Source organism: Polypterus senegalus, chromosome 10 (genome assembly GCF_016835505.1).
Source record: "Polypterus senegalus isolate Bchr_013 chromosome 10, ASM1683550v1, whole genome shotgun sequence".
NCBI classification, from domain to species: Eukaryota; Metazoa; Chordata; class Cladistia; order Polypteriformes; family Polypteridae; genus Polypterus; species Polypterus senegalus.
In genome coordinates this window covers 167,570,418-167,596,288 of record NC_053163.1, presented here as the reverse complement: position 1 = coordinate 167,596,288, position 25,871 = coordinate 167,570,418, and the positions used below count along the sequence as shown (strand labels likewise).

General features: G+C 44.8%; 1 protein-coding gene across 1 annotated transcript; it reads right to left on the bottom strand.

The window, feature by feature from the left end:
- Window positions 1-11,978: 11,978 nt before the first annotated feature.
- tcf15 (transcription factor 15) lies at window positions 11,979-25,642 on the bottom strand. The gene is made up of 2 exons (XM_039767350.1): window positions 24,885-25,642; window positions 11,979-12,331 (listed from the first exon to the last, which is right to left on the bottom strand). Exons 1-2 carry the CDS (start codon window positions 25,365-25,367, stop codon window positions 12,275-12,277), a joined length of 540 nt encoding a protein of 179 aa, XP_039623284.1. The 5' UTR covers window positions 25,368-25,642; the 3' UTR covers window positions 11,979-12,274.
- Window positions 25,643-25,871: the final 229 nt, after the last annotated feature.

Genomic DNA, 25,871 nt, shown 5'->3' with positions numbered 1-25,871 from the left:
CTCGCTCATTCAGCATCAACGTGTTTCGCTGTGTAAAGAGTTGTGCTCTTTTGTGTTTATCTTTGTGTGTAGTCAAGCCCTTCATTAAGGCTCCAAAACGATCTGCTGCTGCTTCAGGGGCCGTGCCCAAGCGCAAACGGAAGAGGTTAATGATTGCCGAAAAGGTAAACGTTTTGGATTTGTTGAAGGCTACGATTCTTTTTATTTAAAAAGTAGGAAAGGAATATAAGATCTACGGCCGCAGTGTCCTTTTAACCAGGGTGCAGAACGAGTTGTAAGTGGATGTAATAAGGCAGTAGTCTGGATGGAATCTGCTTTAGGGATTTGGATTGAAGAAGAACAACGGCGGTGCTACACAGTCGCCTGAAGTGGCTCCTTTAAAGGGTGTAACGCTCTCCTTTGTTGTGCAGTAAAATTAAACTCATCGTTATCGGACAAGTCATCGTGTCATTGTTGGCGAGTAACCATAATTAATTGTCTATTTGCACATGTACTATTTAGTACATGTACGTACGTTTAGTGTCACTGTACACACATTTACAGTATACTATTTTTCTTGCATTGTACGTATTTATTGCTGGTGGCCTGTCTATCGTAATGGCTGTAACGTGATATCGGAGACACTCGATATCTTTAAAATAATTAGGTTTTACTATATATAAACAGTGTGTTTATATACATAATTTCAATGAATCTTACCTAATATCTAAGAGAATACAAAGGGATTATGCTGTATAACTCTGCGGGGAATATTTATAAACAGTGTGGGAGAGTTTATAAGGGCTTAAATATATAAAAATAACCATAGAAACATATGGTTTCTACTTCGCGGATTTTCACCCCCCGCGATCGAGGAGGGATTACTGTATAGATTATGACTCCAGAAAGTGGTGACCTGTCAATTAGACCGGCGGTTCACAACCTGTGGGGCGCCCCAGTAACAAAAAAGGGGGGGCGAGAAAAATTGAAAATATGAAAAATAATCTATTGAAACCAAAACAAATGAACGTAAACTACATTCTGATACTAGAAAAATAAATATAGAGTTAGATAAATGTCGATAAAAGTTAAGTAGGTATAATAAAACTTATAGCGGCGTATCGGCAGCAAAAAATATAGGAATACATTTTATTAGGGTTTCAAAAAAATGTTAGGGGGGCGCGATTAAAACTGTTATGAAAACTCGGGTCACAAATACGTAAAGGTTGAGAAACGCTGGATTAGACTTACAGTGGGGGTGATATTTGTATTTGATCCCCCGCTGAATTTGTACGTTTGCTGACTTACAAAGAAATGAACAGTCACTCATTTTTATGGAAGTTTCATTTTAATGGAAAGAGAAAGAATATCAACCACAAATCCAGAAAGAAACGCATCACACCAAAGTTCTAAATTGATTTGCATGTCATTGAGAGAAATAAGGATTTGACCCCCTACAACCCAGCCAGAATTCTGGCTCCCACAGAGTGGCTGTGTGCCCACGTGGCACACACATTACAATCCATCAATCACAGACACTCCTGATCTCAACTCGTGATGTGTATAAAGCCCACCTGTCCACAGAATCCATTTCTTCCATTCCAACTTCTCCGCCATCCTGGGCAACACCCAAAGAGCTGTGAAAGGACGTCAGGGACGAGGCTGAAATGGGCTACAAGACCACCAGCAAGAAGGTGACAACTGTTGGTGTGATTACTGGGAAATGGAAGAAATCAAAAATGACCATCAATCGCCCTCGGTCTGAAGCTCCATGCCTCATGGGGTGAGGATGACCCAAACAACACTTTTTTTTTTTTTTTTTGATTCCCTAGCCCATATGCACGTGTTCTGCCACCCTGCTCTGCCTCTCAATCACATGCCCGCTTTGTGTGCCACACTCTGTAAATCGATAAGAGGAGCCTCCTCTTTGGGCGGCTCAGGGCCCTTGGTGATTTGCGCTCTATTTAATACATGCAGTGCCCCCCAATGAAGTTTTCCCCTTGGTTTCCCCCTCTGCTCCATCTAACAATTCAGACATTGTGATTAAAGTGCCCATGGCAGACTTTTAATGAAGGGGATCTGCAGACATTTGGGTCACACAACACTTTTACACCCCCCTAATTTCAGGGCACCATAATGTTTGGGACAGTTGGCGTCACAGGTGATTCCTCAGGTGGGTTTCATATTCTTTATAAGATACTTTGGCCTGCTGCTACCCTTTGGAGTCTGGAGCTGCCATTGTTCAACATGTTCATGTGCCAATGAAAGTCAAAGAAGACATCATGAGCGTGAAAAAGAAGAAACAACCATTGGAGACATCAGAAAAACCTTAGGATGACCGAAATGAACTGTGTGGAATATCATGAAGATGACAAAACACACTGGTGGGCTCAGTAATCACATAGGGACTGGTAGGCCAAGGAAGACCACCACTGCTGATGGCAGAAGAATCCTCACTATGGTGAAGAAAAAGCTCCAAACGCCTGTCCGACAGACCAGACACAGTCTTCAGGGGGCCAGTGTGTGTGTGTGTGTGTGTCAGAGACGACTACCCGCAGAAGACACTGAGGAGGCAACACTGCAAGATGGAGACCTCAAAAACAGGACAGACAGATTACAGATTTGTGAAAAAGGACTTCACAGAGCCTGCAGAATTCTGGGTAAAGGTCTTGTGGGCTGATGAGACAAGATGAACCTCATCAGAGTGACGGCGAGAGCAAAGTGTGGAGACAAGAAGGAGCTGCCCGAGGTCCAAAGCAGACCACCTCATCTGTTCAAGATGGCGGTGCTGGGGGTGTTACGGCGTGGGTATGTATGGCTGCCACAAGTCCTGGCACACTTCTCTCCATTGATGATGGCGTTGCTGGCGGCACAATGAATTCTGAGGTGTGTAGAAACATCTGACCTGCTCGAGTTCCACTTAAAGCCTCCAAACTCCTTCATCCCACAACCAGATAAGGATCCAAACACAGAGCTGAGGCATCACACGAGTTGTTCAAAGATAAAAAATGGAAAATTCTAGAATGGTCGAGCCAGTCACCTGATTTCAGTCCAACTGAGCAGGCCTTCCATTTGCTGAAGAGAAAACTTAAACAAGCTGGAGATGAAGATGGCTGCATTGAGAGGCTTGGCAGAGAACAACAACATTTATTTATATAGCACATCTTCTTACAAAGAAATTGTAGCTCAAAGTGCTTTACAAAAAGAAGAATAGAAAAATAGAAGACACAATAAAAAATAAAAATAAGTCAACATTAGTTAACACAGAATAAGGAAAGTCCAAAGGCCAGGGTGGACAGAAAAAACAAAAAAAAAAAAAACTCCAGAGGCTGGAGAAAAAAAATAAAATCTGCAGGGATTCCAAACCACGAGACCACCCAGTCCCCTCTGAGAAGACCTTCAGCACCTGGTCACGTCTGTGAATCGCAGACTTCAAGCAGTCAATGCATACGAGGGATACGTGACAATGTCCTAAATGTGACAACGACTTTAATAGACCTGCCACTGCCGTGTCCCAAACGTTATGGGGGACGTGTAGAAGAAGAGTTGTGTCACCAAAATGTACGGAAATAACGGCTTCTTTGATTTTCATTGGCACAGCTCTTGTCCTCGACTTGAACATGGGCCATGACAGACCCCAAAGGGTAGAAAGAAGCAAAGAAACCCACCTGAGGAATCACAAACACCGGTGATGCCAACTGTCCCCAACACTATGGTGCTGTGTGAACGAAATGAGTGGAAATCCCCTGAAATGGGCACTTTGATCACAATGTCTGAATTGTTTGATTTGGGGGTGGGGGGGGCATATCAAGGATCAAACCTGCCTTTGTCCCCAACACTATGGGGGGCACCGTACATTAAAATGAAGCTACAGAGGGACCCCCTTTGGAATGACTGAGCATGCCACTCGCTTCCTTGCCGTACTGAAATGAACAAAGTGCTGCCACCGTCGGGGCCATCTCAACTCATGGGCATGCTGGGCAGTTGCCCGGGGGTCCCACGAGCATAGGGGCTAATCTATGTATGTATTTACAATTCGTATTTCTCAGAGTGGTTGTGTTTGTAGGGGTCCCAGTGCACTGCTTTGCCCGGGGGGGGGGCTATAATGCTGTTAAGGGGTCCCATTTTAAAAACTGTTTTATTTTTCTGGGGTGGTATTCCACACAACCCCGCCCCAGGACTTGAACCCCAGGGGTGTGGCCAGGCTAACCAGCCAACGAGCCACCCAGTAGGTGGTTTGACACTTGAGTTGGTCAAACGGGCAGATCACTGCGGCCGTAATAGAGAACAGCGTCCCCTTCAGTAAAAAGCGGGCGCGATGTTCTGTTGGGGTCTTTTATGGCCCAAGTCATTGATTTGTGTGTCCCCTGCTGATGATGTTTGAACTCCTGCCTGGCCGCGCGGCTTTATCAGGGTCTCTGTAAGTAGAGATTGACTGCTGCTGCTGCTTCCATGCCCGATTCTTGCCACTGGAATTCTTGGCCCCCCTCTGAGTGGCAGTTGTCTCGTTAAGCCATAGGGTGATTAGCCCAACTAACTGAGTGCTTCACACCATTTCAATTTTTTTTTTTTTACATTTCCACCACTTAGGTAGAACGGGGGGCAACGATCAAGGATATGACAGCACTTCCCAAACATCCCTGGCTCTGGTTGGCGCCACGCTGCTTAAACCATCGCTGACCAGGGTGGAGTGGAGGTCAACTCCCTGGCATCAACAGGACAATTAAAAAGTGAGCTGCTCATGGACGGAGGATCGGGGAACGAGGAGGTGGTCTCAGGAAGCAATGGCAGCTGCAGTTTCGCTACAAAGAGTTTGTTTTACCCTCGGCTGGTAAACAGGAAGGCGAGTGTGCGGAGCGAGCGTGTCGGAGCGGGATTGTGCCTTTCTAGTTATTTTAAACATCAAACATGCAGCTTCATGAAAGGGCAGGAGATGGGGTGGAGCTGCTCTGCCAGCCGGGAAGTGAAGCACATCCTGGTGGGGGGCTGCGGATGCGCATACATCGAAGAGGGGGTCTGAACTTTTAAAAAACAGAATATCAATTCTCATGATCTGGCCTGGTACCTCCGAGTCATAGACGTGCCAGGGGGCCGCTCAGCGTCGGATTGGGGACTTCCAGCCTGATCAGGGTCTCGTTGGGTGATCCCACCGCTAAACCGGCTTTCTGTTTTATTTCTTCTTTTCTTCCCTCGGACTGAAGGACGCTGAGAGGGGTCGACATTTCATTACACTGAGTCACCGTTGCCCTCACTAGGGAGGGAGAGAATGCAAAACGCAGAGTGAGAAAGAGCCATTTTGTTGTGCCTGCGCCAGGTGCATGGGATTCTGGGAAGTCCACGGCCGAGCCAGATGGGACGGCGGCCACACTTTGCAGCACATTTACGTTTACTTTTTTGGCTGACGCCTTCATTCAAGGCGACTTCACGGCATTTTCAGATACAATTGCTGAGGTTTTCTTTTGTTTCTTTCTTTCTTTCTTTCTTTCTGTTTGTTTGTCCGGTTGGGGCCCCGGCAGGTGACGTGACTGGACCCACCATTGTGTGACCCCAAACAAAAGACTGATTGATCTCATATATAGCGCCTTTCACGGGGCCGTCTTTATATACAGCATTATAGACCCCCAAACTACACAACCACTCGGCAAGTGACGACATACAGAGATTAGCGTGGGACCCCCGGGAAACTGCCCAGTGTGCCCACGCGTTAAGATGGCCCTGGCCTATACAGAGTGGCACTTAGATGACACGTTCATATGCACTTCTACTTTTATTTATTTGTTTGGCCGACTCCTTCATTCGAGGCGACTTACAACATTTCAGTTACAATTGGCAGCGTCTTCTTTGGTTTGTCCAGTGGGAGCCTCGGCAGGTGACGTGACTTGCTTGGGGTCACACAGTGGTGGGATTTGAACTGACAACCTCAGGGATTGAGAGTCCAAAGACTGATCGATCTTGTTTATATAGCGCCTTTATAGTGCCACTCAGCAAGTCACGACATACAGAGATTAGTGTGGGACCCTCGGGCAACTGCGCAGTGTGCCAATGTGTTAAAAAAACTGCCGAAAACACATTACTTTAACATGGCCTTCTCATAACTTCACTGTAATTAAAATCCTGATACTCTGTATGTCCGACTCATTATCATAACTATTCATGGTGGCTCTAAAATCTGTACTGACCCCTACTCTCTCTCTGTTTCCTTTTCCAGTACCACCATCTTGTGCCACCATCATCTACTCAAAGCACCGTGATGTTCCAATGATGATGGATGGATTAAAAGCCAGAAGTCTGTATGACCATCAACATCAAGTGACTCCGTGAGAACCCTAACTACAGAGAGGACTGATCACTGATGTCAGGTAGAATGTCCAGAGGGGACTGGGATGTCTCGTGGCCTGGACCCCCTGCAGATTTTATTTATTTCTCCAGCCGTCTGGAGTTTTTTTTTGTTTTTTCTGTCCTCCCTGGCCATCGGACCACCTTACTCTTATTCTATGTTAACTAATGTTGTCTTATTTTAATTTCTTATTTTGTCTTTTATTTTTCTTTTCTTCAGTATGTAAAGCACTTTGAGCTACTTTTTGTATGAAAATGTGCGACAGAAATAAATGTTGTTGTTGTTGTTGGCCTTTCATATCTAACCGTTTTGCAAAGTGGCACTTAAATGACACGTACATATGGTCCTGTTTAAATCTAATTTTACATTACGTTACTTTTATGTATTTGTTTGGCTGACTCGTTCATCCAAGTGACTTACAACATTTCAGTTATCAGTCAGTATTCGGCAGGTGACGTGACTTGCTTGGGGTCACACGCTCGTCCCCCTTTGTCCCAGTCCACTCCCACTCCCTCTGTCTTTCTGCTAGTGGAAGTTCCACAGGCACAGCCCCCCTGTTGGAGGTCACAGGCTCTCATTTCTCATTCTGAATTCATTTTAAATAAACGACCCAAAGTCACTCTGCACTTTATGAGGGTGAGCCGATGACAACGACCTCCTGGGACAACGTCGGCCCGCTAAAAAGCAGATCAGTGCTTTGGTGCAAACGGAGAGCAGGGTGGCCGTGTTTAGTCCTAGAGATCAACAAGAAGCTGATGAAGAGGAAAACATTGTGAGCTGAGGGGGCCGCGTTTACACAAGTGTGTGTGTGTGGGGGGGGGGAGCTGTACAGCCCACCCAAAGAAAAGAGAACCAGAACTGTTTACTTACCCTCGTGTGTGTGTGTGTGTGAGTCTGTCTGTCTGTGTGAGTGAGTGTGTCTGTGTGAGTCTGTGACTGTCTGTCTGTGTGTGAGTCTGAGTGTTAGTGTGTCTGTCTGTCTGTGTGAGTCTGTGACTGTCTGTGTGTGAGTGAGTCTGAGTGTTAGTGTGTCTGTCTGTGTGACTGTCAGTGTGAGTGTGACTGTGTGAGTCTGTGACTGTGTGTCTGTCTGTCTGTGTGAGTGAGTGTGTCTGTGTGAGTCTGTGACTGTGTGTCTGTATGTGTGTGTGTGAGTCTGTGTGTTAGTGTGTCTGTCTGTCTGTGTGAGTGAGTGTCTGAGTGTATGAGTCTGTGACTGTCTGTGAGTCTGTGACTGTCTGTGACTGTCTGTTGACTGTCTGTCTGTTCTAATGGAGTTTATTCAAGTGGACTCTCCATTCTACTTCAGCTACTCTAACTGGACAAAGACATTCCTAGACATTGAGAACAAAGACCACTAATACAGTAAGTAGTAAGTCGTCCTGTAGGCGATGCTAAAGTTACGTTTGTGGAAAGCTACAAACTTAAAGCACACAACTTTGTATTAATTAGTTAATAAACATTCATACTACACCACTAATGATCCGACGGCAGCCATTGTGTCCCAGTCTGCTCGCCGCGTGTGAGCGATTAGGCGGTGAAAAGGCGAGTGGGTCACTTAGCCAGTCCTGGGGCCTTCGTTTATAAAAGTTAATGTGCATTTGAGCGTGAAAATCAGTGTTCCCAACCCAGTGTTTTTCTGTTCCTGTCTATGTTTCTATGTTTTTGTCTCCCGGGTCCATTTTTTTTTCTATTTCAGTCATGTATTTTTTTAGCACCATTCTTGAACTACAGTTTCTTTCATAAATGTATTGTTTCATACATCTCAACAAAAACGTATCAACTCTGCGCATCTCTAAAATGTAATTCCTAGTCTGTGCATAAGCAACTTAACTTGGTGACGGTGACCGATGACGTATGCCCCGACGTCACATCACACGCCTTAATGCCAGTCAGTCACGTGCTGATAGTCATTCAATATTATCAATCGCTACACTTGGAAGTCACCAAAATCTGTCATCGAGGACATTAAAAAAGGGCGGTGAGAAACTGAAAAAGTACAAACAGTAAAAGTTAAAAGTCGTTGATTTGATTGAGGACGAGTCCTGTGCAACGTTCTGCTCCCAAGCTTGAATTTGACGTTTCTTACTTATCAGGAATATGATATCATTTTTTTTTTTACACTTAGATTTTTTTGGCAGACTGGTGCTGCTGTTGTATTTAATCTGAAAATTCCTTGTATGCAGTATTAAACATGTCTATGTTTTTCTGTGTTTATTTGATTAACCGGTCTGTGTTTTTCTTAAATGTCAGAGTGGCAACCCTGGTGAAAATACAGTATACTGCCGCCAAAAAATGGAAAATGCGTACAGCAAAAACAAAAACACATTTGAATTATAAAACCTGGTGCAGCCCCATTTCTATAAAGTTTACTTGTAATAATGCATAAGTGAATGTGCGTCGAAGGCCAAAAACAACAGAAAAATGCAGACGGCATTAAAACCTGCTGTATGCACATTTCTATGCGATCTCACCTTTAGAAATCACAAACCCCTTGTAAATATTCCTACGTGAACACCGCCCTGAAACTTCCATATATGGTGCATGCAAATCTGCCTTATACATATGCAATCACGAGGCTGTAGAACTTCATTGGCCGGTAGAGCAGCCTCCTACCTGATGCGTCAAGACCCCGCCTACTACATTCGAGAGTATCGGGCGGTGCTCAGTAAGTGAGAGTGCAAGATCGCGTGCGGGTGTCAGGGAAAGGCGTAAGGCGCCTGCGTCCGAGCGGGTAGCTGCAATTACTGCCCACTTGGAATGACGCGAATGCTGTTACAATTAATAGAGCAGGCCTTGTGAAACACTGAGGGTTCAGCCAGTTGAAAATGACGAAGTAAACGTAAGCTTTTATAGTTGTGGCAACATTACAAATACTTCTTAATTTCTTATAAAAAATGAAAAATTCAGCTGGCGTAACAATGACATCATTTGAGAGACATTGAAACAAAAACCTGCAGCCACAGGAGTACCCGAGGGCTGAACGTGAGGCTTGGAGCGCCTGACTATCAAGTGAGCCCCCCTACAGCCCTCACACTACCGCATCACTTTATACAGCGAAGTGTGTGTGTGTGTGTGTGCGTGTGTCACAAAATCGAGCGACTCTCGTAAGTGGTAATAGCTTTGTAGGGTCCTACTGTCGCGTGTACAGACCCCGGTGAAATTCTTAATCAACACACAACACGTCGCCACTCGCCGCTGCCTTGTTACCTGAAAATCTCAGTACGGTTTCTAGCACCGCCATTTGGTGACACGCATGTGTGTCCAGTGCTGGGCACTGAGGTGACGACTGACTAACACCGCTTCTCTATAGGCCTACATACTGGTAATAACATTTCTGCTAATGGGAAGCTGAAATAATGGGCCATTCAGTCTCGCTGGATGACTTCCTCCTTTGTTTTTGGTTTATCTATTAGTTGTGTGCTCACTACAAAAAAAAAAAAATATATATATATATATATATATATATATATATATATATATATATATATATATATACACAAAAATTTGGCATCATTTCTGATTGTGACTTCGACTTTCTCTCATTACTTGTTCCTGTAAGGGCCTATTAGCAGATGTTATTATAAAAAGTCACTTTATAAAATGGTAAGGTTTTCGGCTCCATTCCCACCCCTTACCCTCCATGTCCTGCTGCTATTTCTCTTGGGCTGACACTTTAGAAATATGGAGACAAATCAGGTGCTCATTAGAGAAAGTAACTGTACATCGTCACTCAGCCCCCAGTAACTCCGCTGCTGTCCCTACATTGGTGTGGCTCCAGTGGCGTCACTAGGGTTGGTGTCGCTAACCACAGCCAGGTTAAGACCCCCACAGGTGACTCGCTACTTAGCGCTTCTCAGCGGAGAGCTGGTCATACTTTAAACAACGCAGTGTGTGGACCACCAGCCCAGCCCGATAATTCCCACCGTTCACGACATGAGGACTACTCGATTGTTTCATCGGTGGGGTCCCGCTTGTTGATTTCAGCGTCCGCGGACATTTGACCCTTAGTGAGTTTATTCCACGGGCACTCAATCATGTCATCAGGGGCAGGCAGGTAGATTTCCAATGATGGAGACCCACTTGTTTTATAGTAAAGGGCAGCGCTTAGCGATTTCATACGGACACTCGATTATTTCATTGGGTGATGTAGGCGAGGCCCCTCCCCCCCCTTGGTGACACTCGAATCGTTTAATCAGGGGCGGGGTCTACTCAGTCATTCCATTGGCGCCTTGAGATTTCAGTGCCCGCTTCATCAAGGGGGAGCTTGAGGTGGGGTCCCTCTGCAGACTTGTTATAATCGAGGGGGGGGGGCTCCCCTTTTTGATTTCAGCACACTGCACAAAAACTCATATTGACAGCCATTGGGGTGTCACTCCCTCTGATGGGGTCACCCAGCGTGGACCTCACTAGTGCCACCACTGTGTGGATAAAGACTTCCGCTTGTCCAACTATAGAAATTAAAGCATAAGGAGTCTAAATATGACATTCAGCTTTGGTAAGGTGGTATATAATTCAACAAGGTCAGGGATTCACTCCCACCAGAGACCTTGGAGGAGTCACTTCACCCCCCAGTACTTCCATTATATAACACCTGTTTAGAGTGTTGCTGGATTATTACAACATAAAGGCATCACAGAATTCCACAATTGTGCATTTTCAGTCCCCGTGATGTCGTCATCATGTAGTTCAAGGTAAAGGGGGAATCTCGTGATGTGCACAGTGGTCCCATTTCAAGAGAATTAACAATACTGGGATACCTTTATATAATGTAGATAGATAGATGTGAAAGGCACTATAATAATAGATAGATAGATGTGAAAGGCAGTATATAATATAGGGTGGTTTATTACATAGAAAATCATCCGCAAATCCCGGATCGAGAAGTTTGCAAAATGACGACATGAAGAATCATCTTCATGCCAAACTGGAATCGTCCCCGCATAAATCAAAGTCATTCAAATGATCTGGATCTGCATAATTAGATCTGGATCACCCTGTAGATAGATAGATAGATAGATTTAGAAACTTTATTAATCCCCAAGGGGAAATTCACATACTAAAGGCGCTATATTATACCTCAAGGCCACCTGTTCATTGCACAATGCTGATTGGCTAAGCGAGTCATGTGACCCCCTAAACTCACCCGCCGTAGACAAAAGCTTTCCACACGTAAAGAGCCGCGAGACGGGCCCATTTCAGGAAGGTGTGATATTAAATAAAGTGTGGGGGTCCGGTCTCCGATTTATCTGGGTGGCAGGCCGGACCCTCACTCTCCCCATTCGCAGCCCACCAGAAGACGGCCGTCACGTCGGCAGCTTCTCATGGTCACACACTGAGCCTAAACTGTGGGACGCTCACCGGGATTTCACACGCCTTTCTGAAAGCGTGCTCTCACTTTGTTATTATGGGATGCTGAGTGTGGACTGGTGGGCAAAAAATGTAAAATTCCGTTTTGAGTCATTGATCGCCACGGGTGTCACGCAGGCACACTGCCAGTGTCACATACCCAAGCATGTGCACGTTAAGTCACAACAAATTACAAAGCGTCGTTTGAAATGGAAACCCTCGGAGTGAAATTATTAATAATAAAGGCGTAAGACAACTCGTGAACAAAAATAAAAACTTTATTTTAATTCTGAAGACAAAAAAACAACAGCAACAACAACAAAAAAAAAGTTTACAAAATGAATATAAAAATAACCGCGCCTCTAATTCAACGGATAATATCAACCCCTTGATGCTCTGCATTAAAGTGTGAAAGTGGCACTCATGTCACAAATGGTGGACTGACGTCCTTCAGTGTGTTCAACAAGCAGACCTAAAACACAAGTCCCGCATCCGTCTTACTTGAAATGTCCGCCTTCGCTTTCCAGCCTGGTCTCTCCTTGCACGGCAGCTGCAGTGATGCCAGTCACAAGGGAAGGGAGAAGCCCACCGGAGAAGACAGCAGACGTGTTATCTGCGGCTCATCCTCACCGCCCTCATCTTCAGGCAGTCCCTGCTGCCCTTCACCTGCGGAGTGACAACGCGTTAGAAACGAGAGGGCACACAGAGAGGGCAGGCCATGGCCCCCAAAAATGACTACTCAGTTGGCATTAGAAATTATCTTTAAAAACAAAGGCAGCATCGCTAACCACAAGCATTGAGTTCATCTAGTATGTTCTAGCAGAGGTCAGAGGTCAGAGCCTACTAAAGTGGCAGGAGTTTACACCCTGGATCTTTAATGGCGGGCAGGCGGGCGGGTGCTTTAGTGGATTGTGTGGTTCCACTGCTTGACAAAGCCTGTGAAGGGCTCTCTGCATCATAATAATGATAATTGTTATTATTACAATGAATAATAATAATAATAACAACAACAATAATAAATATGATTGTTGTTTTTATTATTTTTATTAATAATAATAATTATATTTATTGTTGTTATTGTTATTGTTATAATAATTGTTATAATAATAATAAAAATAACAATAATACATATTGTTATTATTGTTATTAATATTATCCATCCATCCATTATCCAACCCGCTATATCCTAACTACATGGTGACGGTAGTCTGCTGGAGCCAATATTATTAATATTATGAATAATAAAAATAACAACAACAATAATAATAAGTTATTATTGTTGTTGTTTCTATTGTTGTTGTTTCTATTGTTGTTGTTATTATTATTATTATAAATACTTTATATTTATATAGCATTTTTCTCACTACTCATTGATGAGGGTGTCACTTCAAGCACCACCACCAACATGTAGCGCCCACCTGGCTGGTGCGATGGCAGCCATTTTGCAGAAGTACATTCAGCTGTTAGGTGGTGACGTGGGAGAGAGAGAGAGAGAGAGAGAGAGAGACAGGGGATTATTAGAATGACAAGGCCATGGTGGGCCCTTTAGCCAGGACATCAGGACACACACCACCCTTTATGAAGGATGCCCAGGGATCTTTAATGACCACAGCGGGTCAGGGCCTCGGTTTTTTAACGTCTCACCTGAAGAACGGATATGAAATTGACACTTTGGGCTTTGGAAAGGTCCTCACAATGTGGACCAAACAGAAGTCTTTAATGTGTAGTGGGCAGGATACGAACATAACAAATTATTTAAAAATGTGGAAAGTTTTGGAAAGAACATCCAAGGAGGGTCTGCTCAAGCTTTATAACACACTGGGTGAGGCCTCACCTGGAGTCCTGGGTGCAGTTTTGATCTCCGGGATACAAAAAGGACATAACAGCACAAGAGAAGGTCCAGAGAAGAGCGACTGGGCTGATTGAGGGGCTACAGGGGATGAGTGATGAGGAAAGATTAAAAGAGTTGAGCCTTAAGGAGATGAAGAGGAGATCTGACTGAAGTGTTTAAAATGATGAAGGGAATTAGTTTAGTGGATCGAGACGGTGTCTTTAAAATGAGTTAACTAAGAACATGGGGGCACAGTTGGAAACTTGTGAAGGGGAAATTTCACGCAAACATTAGGAAGTCTGTGTAAGAAGGAGAACCACACACATGGAGTAAGTGACCAAGTAGTGTGGAGGACTTTGGGGACTTTCAAAACTCGACTTGATGTTATTTTAGAAGAATGAAATGGACAGGACTGGCGAGCTTTGTTGGGCTGAATGGCCTCTTCTCACCCTGATTGTTCTAATTTGAATACACAATGGGAGGTCTGAAACTTCAAAGTATCCCTCATGAAAAGGACTTAGGAGTCGTAGTGGCCTTATCACTATCTACTGCCATTAAGAAGGCTAACAGACTGTCAGGTTATATAGCGCCCTGATGTGCGGAGTACAAGTCACAGGAGGTTCTGCTCAAACTTTACAACACACTGGTGAGGCCTCATCTGGAGTCCTGGGTGCAGGTTTGGTCTCCATAAGGACACAGCAGCACAAGAGAAGGTCCAGAGAAGAGCAACTGGGCTGATTGAGGGCTACAGGGGATGAGTTAGGAGGAAAGCGTTAAAGAGCTGAGCCTCCCTAATTTATGCAAAATAAGATTACGAGGAGACCTGATTAAAGTGTTTATAATTATGAAGGGAATTCATCCTGCTGCTTGAGACGGCGACTTTAAAATGAGTTCATCAAGAACACGGGGACGCAGGTGGAAACTTGCAAAGGAGAAATTTCACACAAACATTAGGAGATTTTTCTTCACACAGAGAACAACAGACACATGGAGTAAGTGACCCAGTGGACAGCAGGACTTTAGGGTCCTTCAGAACTCGACTTGATGTTATTTTGGAGGAATCAAGTGGACAGTTGGACAGGACTGGTGAGCTTTTGTTGCGCTGAATGGCCTGTTCTCGTTGGTGAAGCTCACCTGTTTGGGGTTTCAAATCGATTGTAATTTAAATGGAAGGTCCAGCTTGTGGTGAGCCAGTATGGTGGGCTGACCTACACAATGAGGACAACAAAAGGAACACTCCAAACAACTCTGTGAAAAGCCCTGGCTCAATGTGGAACCACACAACCCAGTACAATTTCATTAAAGAAGCAGTAGTTTTAAGAGTGTACCTTGTGCCCAGTGCCTGCTGGGATGGGCTCCATCTGCCCCACAGCCCTGCCCTGGATAAGCATGTTAAGAAGATGGATGGATGGACAAGTGCTTCAGTCTCTCAGCACCAGAATCCTAGGATCAAATCCTGTTCACTTATTACTGGATCTTGTCCACATCATGTATGTGGTGAGGTTCCACCAGAACACTCTGGTTTCACGCCTCATCTCACTAAACTCATCCTGCTAAGGTGGCTTGTATGTGTGTGCAGACCCACTGCCTGGGATGACTTCATGGGTAATGGTCATTTACATTTTTTTTATTGGTTTCATTTTTAACATCAGAACAATCTGGATGAGAACAGGTCATTCAGTCCAACAAAGCTCGTCAGTCCCATCCACTTAGTGCTTCTAAAATAACATCAAGTCGAGTTCTGAAGGCCCCTACAGTCCACCAAACTACTCGGTCACTTACTCCATGTGTCTGTGGTTCTCTGTGTGAAGAAAAACCTCCTAATGTTTGTGTGAAATTTCCCCTTCACAAGTTTCCAGCCGTGTCCCCGTGTTCTTGATGAAGTCTCGACCCACTGGACTCATTCACATCATCACTTTAAACACTTCAGTCAGGTCTCCTCTTCATCTCCTTAAGGCTTAGATCTTTGAATCTTTCCTCATAACTCATCCCCTGTAGTCCTGAATCATCCGAGTTGATCTTCTCTGGAACTTTTCTTCTGCTGTTATGTCTGGTGGGACTCCAGATGAGGCCTCACCAGTGTGTTATAAAGCCTGAGCAGACCCTCCTGTGACTTGAACTCCACACATCAAGGTGCTATATAACCTGGCAGTCTGTTAGCCTCTTTAATGTTCTCTGAACACGGCCTGCCAGTTGATGGTGTCGATTCCACTACGACTCCTATGTCCTCCTCATGAGGGATACTTTGAAGTTTCTTACCTCCCATTGTTAGAACAATCCAGACGAGGACGGACCATTCAGCCCAACGAAGCCCGCCAGTCATGTGCACTTCATTCTCCTAAAGTAACATCAAGTCGAGTTTTGAAGGTCTTCAATGTTCTTCTGTCTACCACACTACTTGCTCTGACATGTCAGGTTTTACACTTAAAGTCAAAAATGGGAAGAGTTCTCTTAATATGAAGTTGGCACTTTGAGTTTTTAAAAGCTTCCTAAAATGGAAATCTGTAATGTTTGGTAGGCGACCCAACAGATCAAGAAAAGCCAAGCTGAGCCTGCAGTGAGTGTGTCTGGGGCTCGCCCACCGTGAGTGCTTTGTCTCTCTCTCGTCCGCTCCTCTCTCTCTTCTCTCTCGCCCGCTCCTCTCTCTCTTCTCTCTCCTCTCCGTCTCTCGCCCGCTCTCTGTCTGTCTCTCTCTCGCTCGCCCACTCTCTCCTCTCTCTGTCTCGCCCGCTCTGTCTCTCTCTCTCTCGCTCGCCCGTTCTCTCCTCTCTGTCTCTCTGTCTCTCGCTCTCTCCCTATTTCTGTCTCTCTCTCGCCCGCTCTCTGTCTGTCTCTCTCTCTCGCTCGCCCACTCTCTCCTCTTTCTCTCTCTCTCTCTCTCATTCTACTGCGGTGTGCTATGAAGTAGCGCCGCTCGGGGTCTTCTCTGCCCACTGTTATCAGGTAATTCAGTGCTTCCTCCCGATGTACTCGTTAAGTTTATTTTTATTTATTGATCGATTGATTGGCTATATTATGTGTCCTGTGAGTCCGTATTCTTGCTTTTTTTTATGTTTCTGCTGCTTTATCCATCTGCACTTCTCCATGGGATTGATAAAGTGCTTCTAATTAAAACTAATTAAAAATGAACATCCTTAAGTAAAATTAAGGGAACCAAACCCGTATATTAAACTTAAATTATGTATGTCCGTTTTAAAAAATATTTTATTTCATTCAAATCAAAAAACATTCCATACATGCAAGTCAAGTTTAACAAAACTGGTTTGAAACAAATCAACCCCCAGACTTTTTCCTTTTTAGTTGAGGATGCATATTTTTGTTAAACTTAATTTCCTGCTTTCTCAAGTTGTGGACGGCGGCTCCATCTCTTATAAGGTCGGCTAAGCGTCTCGCGGTCCTCTCAGTGCCACACAAGTTCCCTTTTGGTTTGATTGCATTTGTCAAGTAACCGTAGCAGGAATGTGTCAAGGAAACAAAGACAAAGATGTTCTTCTAGCGTACCAGGCGCCCGGGCAGATCTTCAGAGCGAAGTCAAGGGTGAAGCAGTTATGGTTCCCAAAGGAATTGTCCACAAGAAGGTTCCAGAAAAGAACCTTTGTGTATTTAGATCAATTATGAGCAACGCTGCCCATCCTCTGTCTGTGATACGATATAACGGAGAAACCATTCAGCAAAACCGCAAGTCAAGTAGTGTGACTGGGGGCTACGGTGGAATGGACGGGTGGTCCTTCATAGCAACAGCAATACGCCTGTGTAACTGGGGGACGGGGTGGTCCTTCATAGCAACAGCAATACGCCTGCGTAACTGCAGGGACTGCAAAGTCTGACGTTTCTCTACTTTCTTTTGAATTTTCTTGCTCTGTAGTCATTCGGTGGTGTGTGTGTGTGTGTATTCATTCATGTATTTGTCCATTCAGTTATAGTGCCCTTTCTAGCTATCTATGATTTATAGCGCCTTTCATCTATCTGTCTAGCTATGAAACTGATAGAGGACAGGGTGCTCACCTTTAGGAACGTGTCCACAATGTTAGCTTAGAATTAGGATTGCGATTGGTTTACTTTTTTTTTCCTGTGACAATTTCAATAAAGTAGTCAGTCAGTCAGTCAGTCAGTTGGTCTCCAACCCACTATGTGCAAACACAGGGTCACGGGGGTCTGCTGGAGCCAATCCCAGCAAACACAGGGTACAAGGCAGGAACAAATCCCCGGGCAGGGCGCCAGCCCACAGCAGGGCACACACACCCACACACACGGGCCAATTTAGAAACGCCAATGCACCTCACCTGCATGTCTTTGGACTGTGGGAGGACACGGGGAGGACATGCAAACTCCACACAGGGAGAAGCCAGCGCCACCCACTGCGCCCCCCCATTTCAATAAAGTTTGTTTTCAAAAATATCCAGCTATCAGTTTTTATAGCGCCTCATCTATTTAAAGTGCTTTTCATCTGTCTATGTGTTTATCTGTTGTATAGTGCCTTTAATATCTGTCTACTGGTCTATCTATTATATAGTGCCTTAGAGCACAGGTGGCGAACTCCAGGCCTGGAGGGCCGCAGTGGGTGCAGGTTTTCACTCTTGCTCTTTTCCTAATCAGTGCCCAGTATTCACTGCTAATTAACTTCCTTTCCCTCTATTTTTTCAAGTCTTCTGAGTTGAGTCTTTTCTTCATTAAATGATAGCCAAACAGAAATGAGACCTGAAACGAGCCAACAGATGACCAGCTAAATTGGGGCTTCAAACTCCAACCGGTTCCTTAATGAGAAGCTGATTCTTGCTGTTAATTAAACTCGTTATTCAATTCCATGGCTTGTTTCTGCCATGTTTTTTTGCCACAGCAGACATTTCCAAAAATAACTGTTGATATTCTGTTTTTTTTTTCTTTCTAAGAACTCCTAAAATGTTTTGGTAACCCGAGGGATCGACCTTACTGAGACCTTCATCATTATTGTCAGATGTTGTTTGGTGGGTACAGGTGAGCTGCTCATGTCCTGCTTGTTTTATGTCTCATTACTGTCCGGCTGCTGATTAAGGAAAAAACAACTAAGGGGCCGGAGTCGAGCTAATTAAAGCTGAGGATAAAGAAGTTAATTAGCATCAAAAACTGGTCACTAATTAGGAAGATGGTTAGAATGAAAACCTGCAGCCACTGCGGCCCTCCGGGACTGGAGTTCGACAGCCCTGGTTTAGAGAAAAGCCAAGCAAAATGACCCCTTTTATTGGCTAACTAAAAAGATTACAATATGCCAGCTTTTGAGGCAACTCAGGTCCCTTCTTCAGGCAAAGATGTAATACAGAAACTGGAGTTCCCTGTGTTTATATCCACGCTAGGACAAGAAACAACATAAGGTAATCTTTAAATGAGAAATCTTAAATGTACAAATTAATAGATTCATTAAGGCTTGGGTTCATTTAACAAGAGAGAGAAGAACAATGTATGGTCAAGATCTTTGGAGAAGATAACTGTCTAATAAAGTCGTCTGACGTTTGTGATGAGTTTCTCAAAACATTGTGTTATCTGTGTCAGTCTGAGAGATGCAAGCAGTCCTCATATCTCGCTATTCAAGCCATGTGGTAATGTATTCAATTTTAACACGAGTTTGACTTCCCGTTCTTTTCTCTCTTGCTGTGTTCTGAAGTTGCCCATAAGCCCTGTGACTTTAAAGTCCCTCTCACAGTGTCCATGGCTATCTATCTATATTTTATAATACCTTTCATCTATCTATGTGTATCTGTTATACAGTGCCTTCTCAATCTATTTATAGTGCCTTTCATCTATCTGTTATAAAGTGCATTTTCTATCCATCCATTCATTTTCTAACCCGCTGATCCGAATACAGGGTCACGGGGGTCTGCTGGAGCCAATCCCAGCCAACACAGGGCACAAGGCAGGAACCAATCCCGGACAGGGTGCCAAGCCACCGCAGGACACAAACGAACTCACCAAGCTCACACTAAGGCCAATTTAGAATCGCCAGTCCACCTAACCGGCATGTCTTTGGATTGTGGGAGAAAACCGGAGCGCCCGGAGGACCCGGGAAGCGAACCGAACTCCTAACTGCGAGGCAGCAGCACTACCACTGCGCCACCATGCCGCCCATTTTCTTTCTTTCTTTCTTTCTATGTATTCATTTAAACACCTTCTGTAAAATGCCAAACCTCCCCCTGCGGACAAATAAAGTTCGGTCTGTCTGTCTGTCCATAACCGGTGACATTATGAATACCTGATAACGAATCTGTAAAACATTCTGGTTCCCGATTTCTTTCTTTCTTTTTTTAACGATTGTGTGCAGCGCCGACTAAGCTCCGGTTTGCTTTTTATTGGGTTACTGGAATTAGAATCTGTAAAAACGTCTCGACTCCGACCAAGTGTAAATGGTAATATGTGTTAAAAGGTTTCGAATTCCGCATATAATAATTCGATTAAACCCTAGAAGTTCGATAAAAAATTAGCTTTTCTTTAATGTTGTATGGTTACGTTTAATGTTACTGAACGTTTGTAAGCCACACCAAAAAGCAGCCCGAAGACCCCCTGGATGGCGGTGACGAAGTGCCTGATGTGTTGTGCGCTTTCAACTACCGTAGTGAATATGCGAGTCCGATTACAAATGGAGGAGTCGGAGTTGGCGACTCCACGGCCCTACACAGCTTACCAGACAGTAAAGATTTCCATTTTGTGCAGATATGACCGTTTCAAACGACTTATTTTTGCAGTATGTACATTTTACGACAGTGTGTTCTTGTTTGCCGTAAAGTGTTTGGGGTTAGAGGATGAGTTTCTGGCGGGATTAGTTGTAGACATCGAATTATATACACGTCTGTATATGTCTATGGAATTAGTGGTTCAGAAATAAACGCCTTTCTGAGACAAACTGAACCTGTACGCTCTCGTATTGTGTGCAACAGACCTCTCTCCATATTTAAATGGTTGTTTGTATTCCAAAGAAAAATAAAAGTCCGTTAAGGTAAGGTGACCAGAATTTTTTTGGGCCATTCCGGGGACATGGTGGATGGCTAGAGGAGCCTGGTTGTGAAAATGCAGTTTCATTATGACGTGCTAGCGTACAAGAACAAGCAAAACTTAACGCAAGATCGTGCAAGGACTGGAAATGTGGACAATTTTGTAAATCATAAGTACATTCTGTATAGTCTGCATCAGTTCAAGAAACAACATTTTTGTATGGACATTAAACTTACAATTCCGTTTACTGATAATGTACATGTTTTATTTTCCTGGCATCTTCAAAAATGTCGAAATTGACACGATCTACAGATCACGAGTTGGGACCCTAAACACTACAGAGTACAAAGCGAAAGCTTATCACGTGATTCCTCGCCAAAGTTGCAGGATGCGGTAAAGCCTAACCTCCGTCAAAACACCGCGCACGCGCGCCGAGTTCAAATTATCGTGGTGATGAGATACATTCAAAAAAGTGAACCAGCTGAAACCGGGGACGAAATCTTAAACCGGGAACGTGTTTCTGAGTGGGGACAGTTGTCCGAAAAAGGGGACTGTCCCCGGAAAACGGGGACGGATGGTCACCTTAGTTATGGACCCATGCTTGGGATAGAGTCGGTGGCTTGTATCAAAAAAGAATCAAATCAGCACACTTGACAAAAAAAGAACGAACTCCCTGAAAGACTTTACGTTTCCTTCCAAGCAGTCAAAGGTGCGGAGGTCCCTCGGAATGTGACGCCGATAAAAGGGGAGGGACTTTGTCCAAATATGGGCTAGTCGCGGACACACTATTTTAAGTTCAGTCAACTTCCTTGAACTGTTTATAGGAAAAATGGGAATACCATGCTCTGAGGATTAGAAAACGATTAATTTTGAGTGAGATTAGCATATAATGAGCAATGTCAACAGTGCCTGAGACGGATTCTGCTTCTGTTGAAAGGAAATAATCAGATTGCTTTGTTTAAACATAAATGAACGTCAGTGTAGCAGTCTAACAAATTTCAGTCAATGTAAATAGCAAAGGTTAACGAAAGATTAACAGCAAAGATAATTTAAAATTGACACATAAATTGAACACCCCCAATAGTTCATTTTCTGAATTGTTCTCCGCGCGAGTTTCTCACTTGTGTACAGAAGAAGCAGACCGCCGGCTGTGTTTCGTTTCGAGATCTGACCGCACCTACGCTTTATTACCAGGGAAGGGTCGCTAAATTGCGTCTTTGGGAACCCGATATGGAAAATCGCTCCTCTCGGCAGGTACAGTCAGTGAAATCTTAGGTGAGGAATTCATTCAGTGAGCTCATCTGCACTTTATTCCAGCGCCCGGTACCTCCACAACTAATTCATCTTTTTTGGGGGGTTTCAAGTATGCGATTTTTTTTAACCTAACATCTCATTCTCAACCTCACAGGATTTTAGGGATTTGAGACGAAAATCTATGGCGTTATTTCAGTGCCACTATTCTGAGCACACGTAAAAAAAGATTGCAAGTGCAAGTGTTGCATTTTGCTAGCGAGCTGATTGGAGACCGTAAGAGCCAATCAGAATTTTTGAAACCAAGTCTGTGATTGGTTGGTTTTGTGGCACACTTATAACGGTGTACAGAGAGTTGAGCGCTCGCAGCAGAGAATGTTGTGAGCGCAAGCAACACATTGCGAGCAAGCGCAAATGAAAAAAACTGAGCGAGAGGGGGTGCTATTGTGTGTGTGTATATGGATAAGCGCAAACACTGAAATACATTTTTTGCACGCAGCAATGAATTTTGTTCACTCAAATTCAGCTTTTGTACGCTCAAAATAAATTTCTCTTCAAAATGCAACACTTGCACTTGCAATCTTTTTTTACGTGCGCTCAGAATAGTGGCACTGAAATAACGCCATAAAAATCCATACCGACATAATAGGAACATAGACATCGACCAGGAGCGGGACTCGACCACCCAAAGCGGCAATCTTCGATGGACAATATGAGGACACCTTAAACCAGTGGTCCCCAACTCCGGTCCTGAAAGACAACAGTGGCTGCAGGTTTTCATTCTAACCCCTTTTCTTAATTAGGGGGAACAAAGAAATTCAGGGGGGACAAATTTTTTTTTTTTTTTAAAGTAAACTAAAATTAATTCAAAAGAAGTTAATTAGCAGCAAAAACATGTCATTAAGAAAATGGTTAGAGTGAAAACATGCAGCCACTGTGGTCGTCCAGGACCGCAGTTGGGGTCCCCTGCTCTAAACTAATGAATGTCGTCTGGCGATTATCACACATGACGTCAAAGCTTACCGCGTTTGAGAAGGCGCTCGTGTGTCCGCAAAGCGTACGGGTGGCGCAGTCGTTAGCAATGGTGGCTGACATTGGGTTTAATTGTGTTTGCACGTCAGTTTGAGTGGAATTTCTACAGGAACCGCCACGGAGGTCCGTGTTAGGTTAGCTGGCGGTTCTAAAAAATGGATGAAGGAGGTTTGAAAATGTTTCGTTTATGTCATTACATTTTAAAATTAAATGGCAACAAATGAAATTTAAAAGTCGGAAATATCTGGGGATTCCACACTTCCGTTATCGGCTATTGTTGAGGGAACCGGTGAATTTAAATGCGTTTTATTCTGGAACATTCACATGGATAGTTCAATTGAGAACCATTATGGCACCGCTCTAATAAACCAGTGGCCCCCGTCGTTTTCACTTCTGTACTGCGATTCTAAGTTGCAGGAGCGCTGGAAACCCCCAGCAGGCGATGCGGCGTAGTGGGTTTGGACTTCAAATCTCACTCACGACAGCGTGTGACCCTGAGCAAGTCGCTTCACCTGTCTGCGCTGCAATTGGAATAACTAAGCGAATCTCACCTCCGTGGGCTCCGATTTCCATCCAAACTCCAAAGACATGCAGGTTAGGCGAATTGGGGACATTACTTTGACCCGCGTATGCGCACGTGTGCCTGTTCGTCATGCTATGGTCTGGCGCTCTGTTTGTTCCCGACTTGCTCCCAATGCTATCTCGGGCATTCTATAGCAAACCCCATCGCGGCCCTGATCTGGGTTATAAAATTACATGACATGTTGTAAGTTCGCCTTGAAGAAAGACGTCATCCAAATATTAATTATTATTATTCACAACAACATCTTCAGACCCCGTCTATCCCGAATACTTCGAGGGCAAGCAGGAACCAGTGAGGTGTGGCAGTAAAAACCTCCAAAGACGGGGAAGTCAAAGTTGGCACCGACATCGTCCGGGCGTGGGATTCGAACCCAAAACTCCATACCCGCGTTGTAGCGACGCTTGCCAAAAAATAATAAGGTTTGTATATCGCGCTGTTCACCGAGTGCTGGCGGAAAGCACCGTTAGTAATAACAATGTAACTTATAGCTTCGCTTTGTGATGTGATAATATTGAGATGTAGATATATACATAGACATATCCATCCATCTATATCTATCTATATATATCTCTATATCTATATATATCTCTATATCTATATATATCTATCTATATCTATCTCTATATCTATATATATCTCTATATCTATATCTATATATATATATATATATATATATATGCATACACATACATATATACACACACACATATTATATATACATATATATAACCTTCATGGGGTCCGGGGTCGGGGCAGGACATCTCAGCAGCCGCCGGCAGACTGCCATGATAAATATTATTATTATTACCAAGACTCGCGGTGCTTGAATTGGAGAGCTGGGATGCCGTCATGGTTTTATTTTTTCTTCTTTATTTCTTTAACTACCCGCCTAGAAGTCCTGGTTCCATACTGACACGTTGGGTTATGACGCAGGGTATAACGGGCTGTCGAGTGTGACAGTTTTAGGAAAAAGAGGGTCGCGACCCCAAGAAGGTTGAGAGGCCGCGTGTTCTGCGGTTGTTCGTAGCGCCACTGCCTGCCATTTCGCTCTAAGGTTTTTGCATATGAAGAGTTTTGTTTTTTTTTCCTTTGGTAGGCTTTGAAAAGGTTCTTAACATGTGGACAAAACAGAACTCTTTAAATGTGAGACAGAGAAAGGACACCGAGCTGTGTGTGATTGTAGCGAGTGTCATTTAAAGTCGATGTTTCACACTTTTTTTTGGCCCCCGATTACAAAATGCGTACAGGAGCTGTACTCTTTAGGGAACATTGCTTTGAAGAAACACTCTGGCATCTTTATTTTGAAGACAGGGTGGCATTAAGACATTTGGAAACCCTATAAGCACTTAAAATATGTTGGTGCCCCCCGAGCTGCGCTCACTCTCGGTGGGCGACTGACGACACGACCAAGTGCCCATTCACCACAATTAAGTGCCCATCGGATAGAAATGACCTCCACGTGCAGTTCCAGGGGAGTAAGAGCTCCGTGGTGACCCTCACATAACCCGACGACAGTACACAGACCCCCAAACCCACCATCCCCGTCCCAGAGCGTCACTTACCCCTTTCCTCTGGTTGCTGAGGCAGAAGGTGCAAATGGTCCGCGGCTGTTTGCCATCCAGCTCGCCGTGGCTCCCGTAAACCGCGGTCAGGCACGGCTGTCCGTCTTCGGTGTTCTCTCCGAGTAGCAGCACGTTGGCCAGGTGGGCGATATACGAAGACGCCAGGCGCAGGGTCTCGATCTTGGAGAGCTTTCTGTCCACGGGCTCGGTTGGAATGAGAGTGCGCAGGGCGCTGAAGGCGGTGTTCACGCTCTGCGTCCGGTCTCTCTCTCGGGCGTTCGCCGCCTGCCGCGGCTTCCCCAGCACTCCGTCAACGCACGCCTTCCGGGAGATGCGCCGCCGCTTGTCCTCTGAATCGCAGCAGCCGTAGCTCTGATCGGAGCTGCCGTCGCTTTCACTCCGGTTCTCTTCGTCTTCGGACAGCATGCTGAGGTCGGGGTAAATGAGATGAGCCGCCATAGGCCGTAGCATCGCAAAAGCCATCGGTGGCCGTTAGTGTTTCCTCCGCACGGCTCAAGCCGGATCGCCGAGTAGAAGAAAAAGCGATCAGTCGTCGGGAATCGTTCCCTCTCCGCTTTCAGCACATGCAGATTCGTTTTAGGGGGTTTGGATTCGCCAGGAGAATTTGAGCGTCGCATCCAGCAGCTCCTCGGAGTTCCACCCGCGCAATTTCACCACAGCAGCAGCAGCAGCAGCAGGTCGAGCCTCAGCGGCAGTCCAGCAGGCGATTAAACAGCACAGCAAGTGGGCGAGAATGACCGTAACCCGTCCTTATAGAGCGAGGGGCGGGGCTTCAAGGGGGTCAATCCTATAGCGCCTCACAACCAGCCAAGAGCCCGCCATAACTTGGCAGTGCAGCCTGTACCGGCGGAGTTAACCGGGCTCCGTGAGACTTTAGGGATGGCGCCTGGCAGGACACCAGCAAGCCCCTTTACTTTTAGGACTGGTGAGGAGCAGACGCGCCGCTCGTTATTCTCTTCGTGCCCG

Excerpts from the sequence above, each read along its gene's own strand:
- tcf15 (XM_039767350.1), bottom strand. The coding sequence starts at position 25,367 with ATGGCTTTTGCGATGCTACGGCCTATGGCGGCTCATCTCATTTACCCC. Across the intron at positions 12,332-24,884 it reads TCAGCAACCAGAGGAAAGGG|GTGAAGGGCAGCAGGGACTG; the intron begins GTAAGTGACGCT and ends GTCACTCCGCAG.